Here is a 12,815-nt window from a genome sequence, read left to right as displayed (position 1 = left end):
ATATATGATCGACTGAAATACAAGAGAATCACTCCAGGTGCTACGAGGAAGACAGGAAACTGTAGGTGGACAAGGGTGGAGGCAACCCTACTATATGCTCCAGGAGAAGAGATGAGAGTGGCTTGGGGAGGTGGTAGGAAGTCGTCAGACTCTAGATTATTTTGGAGATGAAGCTGACAAGATGTGCTTGTTGACTGACTACGGTGGGTGGTGGTGGAGGAGGAAGGGTCAAGGAGGATTCCACAGCAACTGCCATTACCCTGCTCACTAAACTGTATTAGACGGAGAGAAAAGCAAGTCTGGTCTGTGTGCGTTTGTGTGTGTTGGGGGGAAACTAGAGTTTATCCTGGATGTGCTGAAGTTTGACGTACCTTACAAATATCCAAGTAAAGATATTAAGTAGTTATATATGACTCACGGTCCAAAAGAGGCTACGACTAGAAATGGCTAAGTCCTCAGACTAGAAATGGCACTTGGAGCACGGGTCTGGACGAGGTCACTTGGAGAGCGAATGCAGACAGAAGAGGGGGGATAGCTGTGTCCCCCCGATGACTCCAGTACCCAGGGTTCAGAGGAATGGCCAGGGAGGTATCTGGAGAGCCAAGAGAGTGGCGGCCCTTAAACTAAGGAGGGAGTGATCAGCTGTGTCCAGAACTGCTAATGGGCTGGGTAAGATGGGAGTGAGAATTGAACATTCCATTTGCTACGGTGGAGCTGTGGTGATGGTGACAACAACAGTTTTGGCGGAGTAGTGGGGGCAGAGGCCCCAGGGAGTTCAGAAGAGAACAGAAGGAAGGAGAGACAGGGAGACTATAAGCAACTCTCTCAAGTTTAGCTGTAAAGGAAAGCAGAAAAATGGGGGTAGCGGCTAGAAGGAAACACAAGGACGGCAAGGGCCTCTGAGACAGGGGCTGGCACAGAGCGTTTAACGCTGGTGGGGATGGCCCACGATGCCGCTTTCTCTACAGGACCACCTAACTCTCTGCTGAACTATACCCCTTTTACTGCAGATACCTCAAGGTTAAGAATGGGTCTGTAGAAGAAGCAGAGCTACTCTGACTTCTCCTGGTTCTATTAACTGGCTCTCCCCCTATTCACTGGACAAGTATTTACTACACATCAGTACTAGGTGAATAAAGCCACCAAGATCCTTATCCTTATAGAGCTCCACTTTAACAGGAGCGAGGCACGCAGGCAACATTACTACAATGAATTAATGGTCAAGCTTATGGAAGTACATGGTCAACAAGGTACAGGACAGAAGCACACGGGAGGAACATCCAGCGGCTTGGTTAACTGATCAGGGGAGGCTTCTTAGAGAAAGTACTAAGCAGGCAGAACCTGAAGGACAAGGATAGAAGAGGAAAATCAAGCAGGAGCAATCAAAACATGCAGCACACTGTAAGTCAGTGTGGACTTAGCTGGAGGCAACAGGGAGCCATTAAGATATTTTAAAGCAGAAGAGTGCCATTTGGGAGATTTGGCTGCAGTGTGTATCAAGGGGTTGGGGAGAGGCAGAAAACCAATACTGATGCAGTGGCATCAGAAGGGAGAGGTTGGCTACCTACACTGAGAGATGGAAACGGAAAGAAGCAGAAGAGGCAGAAAAAAAAGCGGTCAGATCATGGAGATACGCTACCAGAGTCCTGTAAACAAACTTGGTGACTGCCTGGATACCGGGGACAAGGAAGGGTTTTAAAAGCCAACCTTTTCACACTCTGCACATGCAAGGTATTAATGCAAGCTCAGTGATTCCGTCCTAGTCCTCCTGCTGTTTCCTAGGAATATCGGTCTTCCTTTTTCCCCATCTACCGCTACCATCCACTAGCAATTAAGGTTTCTGCCTCTAAACGGACACCAGCCTTCTTTCCTCCAGACATATTTCTTAAATTGCATGAGGTTTCCTCGAACTGGGAAACCAGTCATTTGATGGTAGTAATGTATTTCAAATTAGGGGCTAACTCCCTTTCCAAATACATTTTCAACAAAGACCCAGCACACTGCTAAAAAAAATCAAAATGAGACAACAGAAATGAAAATAACATCTCTAAGGCTCAAAAATTTCTTTATATAGTTCATTTTTAGCCAAAATCCATGGCTTCTTTTAATGGAAGTATTTTTTCTATGATTGGTAAACAATCCCAGATTTAAAACTGCCCAAAGTAATATGAACCAAAATGTGCACGGCTCTATGAACCAAAGCGTGGCCACACTCGAGGTCTGGTGAGTTTTAAACATAAACAGTGGTTTGGGAAACACAAGGAAGAGTCTGAACTGTTTGCTCAGTAATAGAGACTACTTTCTGAGGACCAAACAGAACGTGCAGGAGAAGCTGACAACCACAAGGTACGGAACCAATCAAATACTGACCAGCTGCACCACAAGCAGGCAAAATATTAAGTATCTTTTTTTCACAGGACCTGATGTTATATCAGGAAAAAATAACTGTCCTGAATTACTGAATGGGAGAGGGGACTGTTGGCTTGTTAATTCTGCCACTAATAGTAGTAAGGTTCTTTAGTATTTTTGTCATTGTTCAAACAAACGTCTTAGCAAACCTGCTGTTAGCAGGCAGAACTTTTTTTTATAGGGCTCTGGGAAATAAATTTGTCTATTCTTGCTTCGTAAGATGCCACAGAAAATTACAATCCTTTACGAATGTCATCCCCACAAACAGTGCTAATAAAATGATTATAAAAGGCATTCACAGTATTTTGCTGGGGTTTTTTTTTTTTCCTGCAAATGTTTTTTGAAAGAGTCACAGCCTGTATTTTGAAAGCTGCCTGTTTGGGTCACTACGAACTCTTGAGCAAGCCCGGTCTGTTGCATGAATTTGCCACATAACAAATTAAGACACACACCGTCCCCCTCACTTCTACTGGCAAGAGTCTCGACATGGTGTCTCAAGGGCACCAGGCACAGGGCAATCTGCCTTCCCAAGTAACATTCAATCCCCGTCTCTGGGAATTCTTACATCGTGGAGGGCCTAGAATATGAATTCTCGGAAGGGGCTCTAAAGAAGAAAAATTTGTGGGGAGAAACATGAAGAGATAAAGTAGGAATTTAATTTCTAAGAAAAAAAACAGAAACTTTTCATTCTATATACTTTTCATTCTGATATATAAAATCAAAGGTGCTTGATATGTTTTAGTGAGCTTTTAATTAAAGTAAAAAACGTAAAGAAAAGTATAGCAAGGTGAGATGTCTACAGAGTAAATACACAGATGTGCTCATCCCAACCCAGCGATGGACTAGTATTGGCACCCCAGAGGCCCCTCCTGTCCCTGCCAGTAAATACAATCACACGGTATGTTTCATTTTATTTTAACCAGGGAGTAACTTCATTTTTAACAAGGAAGGTCTTCAATGATTTTTTGAAGGGGAGGTGAGACGTGTAAGGTTCAACTTGCCACATTAAATCCAGGCGACCTTTCTGCTGTTTAACCCTTTATGGTTATTGGATGATTCTCAGAGGGCGTTCCAAGGAGATACAAAGTCAAAGTAACTGGTGGCAATGTATACCCGAATCATACGGGTCCAAAACCCAAGCTTACCTTCCACAGAATCTCTCATATTTGCAGAGGTGGAATCTGGCTCACTTGTCTTCAGCTGTATGTCTTCAGTTTTGTTTGCTTTGTTTTTATTTTCTTGGGATTTCTTCTTCCCTGAAACACAATATTTATTTGTTTTGTTCGTTCAGTCTCTCATTATTATCCTGAATTCTTGGGGACAATTACTAATTCAAACACAGCAAACAGTATATTTCTAGGCAATTATCACCCCAGATTCCTGAAGAAAGACAATGAATATGAATACTTTTAAGTTATGTCAAAGACAAGGAACCCAGAAATCCTATATTTTTGAGAATCTCGAGTAACAGTTCCCCTCCTAGCTATAATAGCTATCAAACTAATATGTAAAATACTCTAAAAAAGTTAACAACACTGATGTAACAGGAAAATTAGATAAGAGCACTAATTTCAACGCCACACAAATAATAGGAACTGGCAGAAGTCTAGATATTTGTAAGAAGCACATTAGAGAAAAATAACATGTTATAACTTGGGCCCTTTTAGTTAAGACATTATTCAGACTTGTCAAAGTAAAACAACAGAAGCAGAGATGTTGCTGAATGGCAAGGGATGCTCCCATGCACCACGGCTCAAATATCAAGTGCACAGTAACTCTGGATAATTCACTGTCAGCCCGCATGGCACTCTGAGGGTCCCAGGTCCAGCACAATTCAGCATTTCATTAACAACTCGCAGAATGAAGTCAGGAAACACTAACTGCATTCCAAGTGACAACACAGTTCAGAAGATAAGACTGAAATGCAACACATATCTGATGAGCTGGAAAAATGAACTAAAGTCACCGAGATATTCAACATGGAAAAACAATTCTCTGTGGAAGTACTAATACTGAAGGCTTGGAAGCTCAGTCTCTTTGGGATTTAGTCAGAATCTGCGACCTTGTTCCACTTTTTCCATTCTACGTTTCTTACTCCTGGTGGCTGTTGGTTTTCCGTTTCAGATTCAGAGTAAGTCCCTTTCCATCTCCCCAAACCTTCCTTCTCTTTCTGCAACGCTCTCCCCAGCTAGGCCCCAAATAGCTCTCAGAGCTGTCCTTTCTCTTTCAGAACAAGCCTCCTGACACCCTTATCGCCGGTCTAGTAAAACGACAAACTAGAAACCACTCAGAGCCTCTGGAAAACGGTATTCTCCTTAACAGAGAATCACTAGAGAGGAGAATAATTAACTAAAATACAGACAACAGATGAAAATGAGGTCAGAGATACAAAATACCACCACTGCAAAGATCGGGATTAGAAACAGAAACATCAATTACAATACAAAGCAAATATTAACCCTAAAAAAATCCCCAGATTTTGATAAATACTTGAGATGCAAACAAGAAAAATAAAGTATAGAGTACTTAATAATCAGCCACTTAATTTGTTAGTCTTAAAAAACAAATTCTAAAATACCATTTTAAATCCCTAACTCTTCAGCCTGTTTAAAAAAAAAAAAAAAAGAAGCTGTTTTTTTGCAATTATATAAAACCTTCACTCGAATTCCTGATAACAACACACCAATCCGTTCACTTCTAAAGGCAGCTGAAGTGGAACCCAGGACACAAGCATATACTTCACTGGAACCACACACTCTGGTGGAAACAGAAGCTGAGAGTCTGCCTGGAGATGGCCCATTTGAGTCTCCAGGTGGAAGGGTTATAAACCAATCCCCTCTGCAAGGGGCAAGGACATGAATACACCTTTTCATATTGTAAGAAGTAACCTCCTCTTTCAAGTCTTTCTGCCTTTGTCAACTTAATAGCACTTAGCCTAAATCTAATGATGACAAAGGCTCTTGAAAACTACAGCTGTGTTTTAAGGGAATTGGATTCAACCAGTTTTCTTATCCTCATGATGATATATGCCCTTCCTTGTCTGTGATGCCCCGCCCACATCAGACTGCTGGTAGCAAACAATGCAAATATAAATGATTACCTAGCTATTAACATAATTGCTCTAGCAAGTGCAGTTCACGTCTGATGAGGTTCACAGAAAGGGCTCCTAGTGCCCACAGACGCCTGATTCAAAAGTTATATTCAGACAGTTTTTTCCCTGGATCAAAACCCCCCAATTTTTATATCAGTACCACCTCATGTACCCCAAACAGGACAAACGAATGTGACCCTTTTCTTTTTTTTAACTAACCTCTTACCTTCTACTTTGTACAGGTATGAACTTTCGAAATAAGTAAAACTGGAGGTGTAAACCCTACCTCTTACGCATAAACCTTACATACTTTTTTTTTAAAGTCACACTGTAAAATACAATAGAAAAACAGATGTCAATTTGTTGTAATACAATCCCTTGCAAAAGCAATTCAAAAAATTTCCTGAAACCTATCAAGTGCTATATGAACCTGGTAGCAGGTTGTACAAAAAAAATAAACTGGCCTATATGTATAAATAGACTATTAAATAAGTAAAATTTCTAGATTTACATAAAGCAAAGCACAACTTGAACAGTACCTTTCATTAATATGTACTAAGAATGAAATCATATAACTAAAAGGTAAAAGTGCTATTTTTAGTTTTATTCCCTGCATAAAAGAATATTAGAACACCTAGCTGATACTGAATGTCAAATGCCTTATTTTTAGACTCTCCAAACCTAAGCAGTGAGAAGCTGCACCACCCTCAGATCCCCCCACCCCCGTGCCACCCCTGGTATCCTCTTTCAACACCAGGACCAGGAAAGCCTGATCTGCGCCCTGGGAAGACACGCCACTTGCGGGACATGTGCATTCTACTCGGAGGACAAACAAGAGTACCCACCACAGGCTGCTACAAGCGTCCCGACCACAGCACGCCTGACATCTGGGGAGATCACTCGCTGCTGTGGGGCTGTCTGAAGCATCAGAGGACGCTCAGAAGCATCACTGACCTCCACCCACTAGATGCCAATAGCATGCCCCTCCTTCTAACTGTGACGAGCAAGTGTCTCCAGACGTGGCCTAAGTCTCACCCGAAAGGAGGGAGGGGCTGTCTCTCTACGTTGAGAACCACTGGGCTAAACCAATACGGGCTCCACAGTCTACATATTTATAAACATTTTTTAAGTATTCGAGTAACACTAGTACACCAATTCTAAAAACTAAGAAATGGAACAATTAAATTTACCTCCTGAGTGCCTCTGGTGAACACTGATAGACTTAGTTTACGATGAAAATGAGTCTATCATGAATCTAATCATCACTCATTCATGGAATTGAGATTATGTGATACATAAAGTGATTTTCATAATCTTTATCAGAATCATCTAATACCTGAGTTACTTCCCATTAGGAGTGTAGACTAGAGATGAAGGGGCTACTGAAATCACCTGTCCTACCTGCTATTTTTTCTGAGAGAAACTGAAGACCAGGGTCCCAAGGGGACTGACCGATCAATCTATGACAGAAGTCTGAACCCGGGTATCCTGACTCACACTTAGGTATGCCGAGTGTCACTCACAAAGCCAAATATTGTAATAACACCCGGTGGCACCTGCTATATTTCCTTAAATCAATACATTTTCCCCCCGATACTTGGTTTTCGTTCTATATGCAATCAAATTAAAAGAAAACAAAACCAAAAACAACTCATAACCAAAAACAACCTGTAAGGACTTTTACAAAGGGAGGGAGATGTGTTAGTTCCTGTCTGTGAGGCAGGAGGTGCCTGGAGAACTGGTCCGGCAGAGCCGCTGGGAGCCTGGTAAGTACACGTGTGCACTTACCCTCAGGTTCCTGAAGGGTCCTACATAGAGGCTCTGCCAGCTGCGTGCTCCAGATGGTCTAAACAAGAAAGATACAGGAATGAAACACAAGGAAAGTGGAATGCAGACAATGACAAAGAACATAATGAAGGACAGGACAAAACTTCATGTATATAAGGAAAAGAAATACACACATAAAGATGAAGAAAACTGAATGAAACAGAAGGAAAGGAGCAGTTATCCACTGCAGCAAGGTTCTCCCCCCACCACCCTCCCCCAAATAATAATCTTTGGTTCTTAGTTGGGGATCGGATGTGGTATACTTACTCTCAGGCCTATCCCATGCCCATGTTGTAAAACTGATGCCCTTACCACTTAAGTGCCATTCCGCTAGACGGCCCGAAAGTCCCAATCCATGCCTCTCATTTTACAGACCCCAAGGACCACAGACATGAAGTCATCTGCCGGAGGTCACACAACTGAAGTATCTCTGGAGGAGTCAGAATTAAAACCCAACCACGACGATACCGAAAGTGCTCTACTACATAAAATTAGTTCTTCAGAACAATAATGCATAATATAAACATTCTTTACAAAGCACTTTATATCCATTATTTCACTCGTTTTCAACGGCAAATGAAAGTAAAGGGATATAAAGACTTTCATTACATCTAAAGAAAAGGAATGATCAAGTTGGAATGGAGATTTTTTTCCAGTTCAATTTTATCTTATGCCAGAAGCAAGTTATCAGTCAACAGCACGGAACCCCAATCTGAGCAAATATGTTCAATAATATCAATAAAATTGGATTTTCTAGAGAAACAGCTACCATATAGAGAAATCAGACGGCCACAACGACTACATTTTAAAGACAACATGTGGCATTATGCTGCTGGTGCCTGCAATGCAAGGTGCAAAACCAAAATCGCCTAAAGCATCACATGAATAATTTAAGTTCTGGACTATTTTCTACTCTTCTGATGAGCTAGACAGACACCAGGAAATTCTAAAGAATAATGTTTCAGTTAAAAATGTTCAGGCATCAGAGAGAATGCAAAATTCTAGAAGGCCTGCTCAAGTTACATTAAAAATTCATCACAACAGTGAAGGCTCATGCATTTGGTGATTGAAATGAATTAAATTTAGAACCATATGTAACTCTACGTGCACTGCCTGCCTCCTCACTGGGGAGCTACCCCACTCTGAAGCTTAAAATCAGAATTCAGTATCAGTGCACGGAAGCAGGTCCAGCCCATCTTTGTCTGGGGAGCTTACCGTCTTACTCAGATGCAAAGATGATTCCAAACCAGGCAAGACCCACAATCACACCATGAAAGGTCATCAAGGAAATAGGCTGACCTGAACAGGGACCAACCCTGACCCCCCAGAGGGTGGGTGTGCCTGCTGCCTCCAGTTCCTCACTCACTCAGCCCTTCATCCCTGCAACGGAACTTTCATCCTCTCTTCGCTACCGGAACTCCACTCGGACGGTTACCTCTGATCTTGTAATCACAAAACCCCTAATTTCTTTATCTGCCCCCAAGTCTCTCTTTGGCATTTGACAGTCTGATCAGTTTGATGGGCTTAACATCTTAAAATCCCTCTCCCGAGCCTTATGACATTACCATCTAGACTGTCCTCCTTCTGTGACCATTCTATGGCAAAAATCTTTCTCTTCTTTCTATCTTGAAATGAGAGGCTCCCACATAGGAAATCTGAAGACTGGACGCATGCTTTCACCCAAGGTTGAAGAAAGGCTTCAACAAAGTATTCAGCTAGGCAGAGGATACAGATCTTAGAGATGACAACAGACATGGAATAATGGAATTAATGGGCTGTATTAAAAGGTAAGAGAGAGAAGAACCCTAAGATTTGAAGTAGAAAGAGCCTTGAAGACGGTTTAACCAAACTTCACAAACACACTTCTCTGAGCTTTCTCTCATTTACAAGAACTGCCTAAAATCTCACAGCAAGTTTGTAGTAAAACTGGGACTTTTATTCCCATCCAACTCACCATTCTATCCACCGTGTTCTAACAGCCTTGTTAGTGACACTTTGTGGGTTCCAATTTCACCCTTGAAAAGAATTAACAGTGCCATATGCATTTCAGGCAAGTCTGAGAAATTCATCATGAACGTACAAAGTCATTATGCATCTTTTTCAATATCTGAAAGGCAAGGGAGTGGTTTTCAAGACAGCAAGCCCCAAACAAGATGAAAAGCTTAACTGGGGAAAAAGCATAAAGTTCATGTTAAATGACTTCTTTATAGGATTAAAAAAAAAACCCCACAAACAAACAAGATCTCTAGCAGATCAGGTAGTAAGGAAGGGGAACCAATGGACAACAGCAAAACTGTTAGCTGAAAGAATGGCCAAAATGATGCTGTGTGAGCTCCTTGAGGGTGGTCAGTTAGACCTCAGCACTGCTTCACATCTGCCAGTGGTTTAACCTTCTGCAGTGGGTGTGATGAGTAGAGGGAAAAGAAGCTGGAAACGGATATACAAAACTAGGTTTTCCACGAAGAATAACAGGTCATTTCAATAATCTTCATTTTTGTTGTTGTTTTTTTTTTTTTGTTTTCGGGCTGTGCCACGCGGCACGTGGGATCTCAGTTCCCCGACCAGGGATCGAACCTGTGCCCCCTGCAGTGGAAGCGCAGAGTCTGAACCACTGGATCACCAGGGGAGTCCTTTCATGTATTCTTTAAAAAAAAAAAGAAAAAGATACTGAGTTTACTACCCTGGAAATCATCAGAAGGAAACCTGTGGCAGCAGGCCACACGTGAGAAACTGCAACCAGAAAGGCTTCCCTGTGTAAAGGTCGACCATGTCACCACACACGCAAGAACGTGTTTATCAGATGATCAGAAGTGGCCGTTACAACTGGCCAAGGTGAGACCAGTGGGTAAACAAACCACTTGTGGCCTTAGCCCCATCAGTTCGCTGTGTTTCAAAGAGAGGAATTTAAAGCAGTAAGATGCTGCAACAGTTGGTTTTTACGAAAGTGATACGCTATACATTTTCTACAGATTTTTTTCACACAGAAAATAACCTTGAAATGTACCTGGTAGTAAAAAATTCTGTTACGCTGCTTGGGCAAAATTTCAAATCTTTTTCTGTAGTTAAACTCCTCACCAAGAGCTGTCTGCAATCCCGGAGGCAAATTATAAAAATAAAACCTCTCTGGTTTTAAGTTGCTCATGGTATTAAAACAGGACTCTAGGCTTTGCTTCAACAGAAACAATGGAACAAAGTTCTGGATTTTTCAGCGCTGCAGATCACAGTATAAATTCCTGGAATGCTTGCAGCCCGAGTGAGGGATGGGGGGGGGGCGGGGGAGCGGGGCACAGTCTTTGCTGCTGTGGAGGCTCTGGCTCCCTGCCTCTTCCAAATGTCAGGCTGATGGAAGAACAGCGATCACATCTGAAGGGAGCTTTTAATTTCTTTTTTTAAAAAAGGCTTTTAGTGGCTTTGACTGGATAATTCCAAACACTAGAAATGGTTCCCCAAATAAACTTCAGTAAATTCAAATTAAGAAAGCTTCAAATTTCCTTACACTCTTGGGAACCTCAAGAAGTCTTGTGGCATAAACAAAATGTTAGAGACTAATTAAATACCTCTGAAACTTAAACAAGCTGCTAGCCTGTTCTGTTTTACAATCATTTTAATTTCTCAAGTTCCTCTCATGGATTTTCAGTAGCCTTTATTTTACAGGAAAAAAAAATGTATCTAAAGTCTGAAAACCTTACATATAAAAAGTGAATTGGCAACTGCAAAGTAAAGAACTTAATTCAAAGTTCAGGTGTCAGTCCCCTGTGGCCAAACAAACCAGGCCTGGGAGCTGTGCAGGGAGGTGGTCTGTTACAAGTGCCTGCGACCCTAAAACACAGGGGACAGCCACACCCTCGAGAATTGGTCAGTCTCAGCAAAAGGAAAGTCTATTTTCTCCTCCCAAAGCCCATGATAAGTTTTACAATGCTATACCCTGATGAATTAATTAATTACAAAACTTAGTTTAAAAATACTTTCAGGAAGTAAAATCTAGATATAAATCTGAGGCAACACAATTGCAACATGTAAAATTCATCCTTTACATTTGTATACAGAAATGCCCACAGGAACAATGGTCAAGCCATAACACCAATTCATAAAATCAGGCTAAAATTTATCCACAGATGTAAACCAAAAGGATCTGCATTAAGATGTTGGCAGGTGGCTCCTGGTGACAAGATTATTGATGAGGGTAGGATACCTGTTTCTCCATCTGTTTGTATTTTCTAATTTTTCTAGATGAACATTTGGTTACATGCTGCAAAAAATAAATGATTTTTTAAAAAGAAATACCTACAAAAGCAAAATTAATGAGACAAGAGAAAACGTTTCTTTTGGCTGAGATTAACATATGCAATTTTACATCAGTACAGTTTGGAAAAGGCCTCAACTTTCCACTTTGCCTGCACAGCAAAAAGTATTGAAGCGGGGCATCCCTGGTGGCGCAGTGGTTGAGAGTCCGCCTGCCGATGCAGGGGACGCGGGTTCGTGCCCCGGTCCGGGAAGATCCCACATGCCGCAGAGCGGCTGGGCCCGTGAGCCATGGCCGCTGAGCCTGCGCATCCGGAGCCTGTGCTCCGCAATGGGAGAGGCCATAACAGTGAGAGGCCCGCGTACCGCAAAAAAAAAAAAAAAAAAAGTATTGAAGTGTTTCTCTTTTCCATCTCCTACCTGTACCCCGCAGCAGTGTCCAGAATGCACTCTCCCCAGGAACACCAAATCCACAACAGAGATACAGTGACATTTGGGGTTTAAAATACATTTGACCCTTGAACAGCCCAGGGGGGTTCAGGACATTGACCCTCTCTGCAAAGTTGAAAATTTCTGTATGACTTGTAGTCAGCCCCCCGTATACGCGGCTCCTCCCTAGCTGGGTTTCTGCATCCTCGGATTCAACCAACCTCAGATCATGGAGTACTGCACTATTCATTACTGAAAACCATCCGCATATAAGGGGAACCCTGTAGTTCAAACCCATGTTGTTCAGGGTCAACTGTATTCATAACAGACATTATTAAATAGCCCTAACTGCTTAAGCATTCACATTACCACTGTGAGCCTTTTGGTATATATCCTTCAATTCTCTTTGCCACGCACCACATTACTTCAAACAAAAAATTGATTTGTCTCCTCCTTTTGAAAAGCCACACACCCCCTATTCTTTTTCTTGTTTCAATGTACTTGGTTACCATACCCATAATTATTTAAGTCAAAAATCTAACTTAAACAATCACCCTGAGTACCTCCCAGGTATAAGCTGAGGGTCAATGTCTTGGCAGTCAACTCTGATCACCATGAGAGTCTTGTTCATTAGCTTTTATTTTGCTTCTCCTAAAATGTAAAAATTTGGCAATGGCATTTGAATATGACACATTTTGGAAGAGGTTTAAGCAATTCATTTATAAACACAAAAGAATTTATAGCTACTACACTACCAAATCACTGGGATCTACCATGAAATGAGACGCTTTTATTCCAGTATAATTTTTAAGATTCT

The 12,815-nt window shown here is 41.7% G+C and overlaps 1 protein-coding gene across 4 annotated transcripts in view; it reads right to left on the bottom strand.

Moving 5' to 3' along the window:
- PRDM2 (PR/SET domain 2) overlaps positions 1 to 12,815 on the bottom strand; it is a 118,898-nt gene that overhangs the window by 41,036 nt on the left and 65,047 nt on the right. For all 4 annotated transcript variants that reach the window (XR_009519881.1, XM_060014783.1, XM_060014761.1 and 1 more), the window contains exon 6: positions 3,555 to 3,665. Coding sequence is in view for 3 of the 4 variants with exons in the window: in XM_060014783.1 (XP_059870766.1) it covers positions 3,555 to 3,665 (111 nt within the window). In the remaining variant the exon portion in view is untranslated. The remainder of the gene's footprint in view (positions 1 to 3,554; positions 3,666 to 12,815) is intronic.

This window comes from Delphinus delphis, chromosome 1 (genome assembly GCF_949987515.2).
Source record: "Delphinus delphis chromosome 1, mDelDel1.2, whole genome shotgun sequence".
In the NCBI taxonomy this organism is placed as follows: domain Eukaryota; kingdom Metazoa; phylum Chordata; class Mammalia; order Artiodactyla; family Delphinidae; genus Delphinus; species Delphinus delphis.
This window is presented reverse-complemented; position numbering and strand designations above follow the sequence as displayed.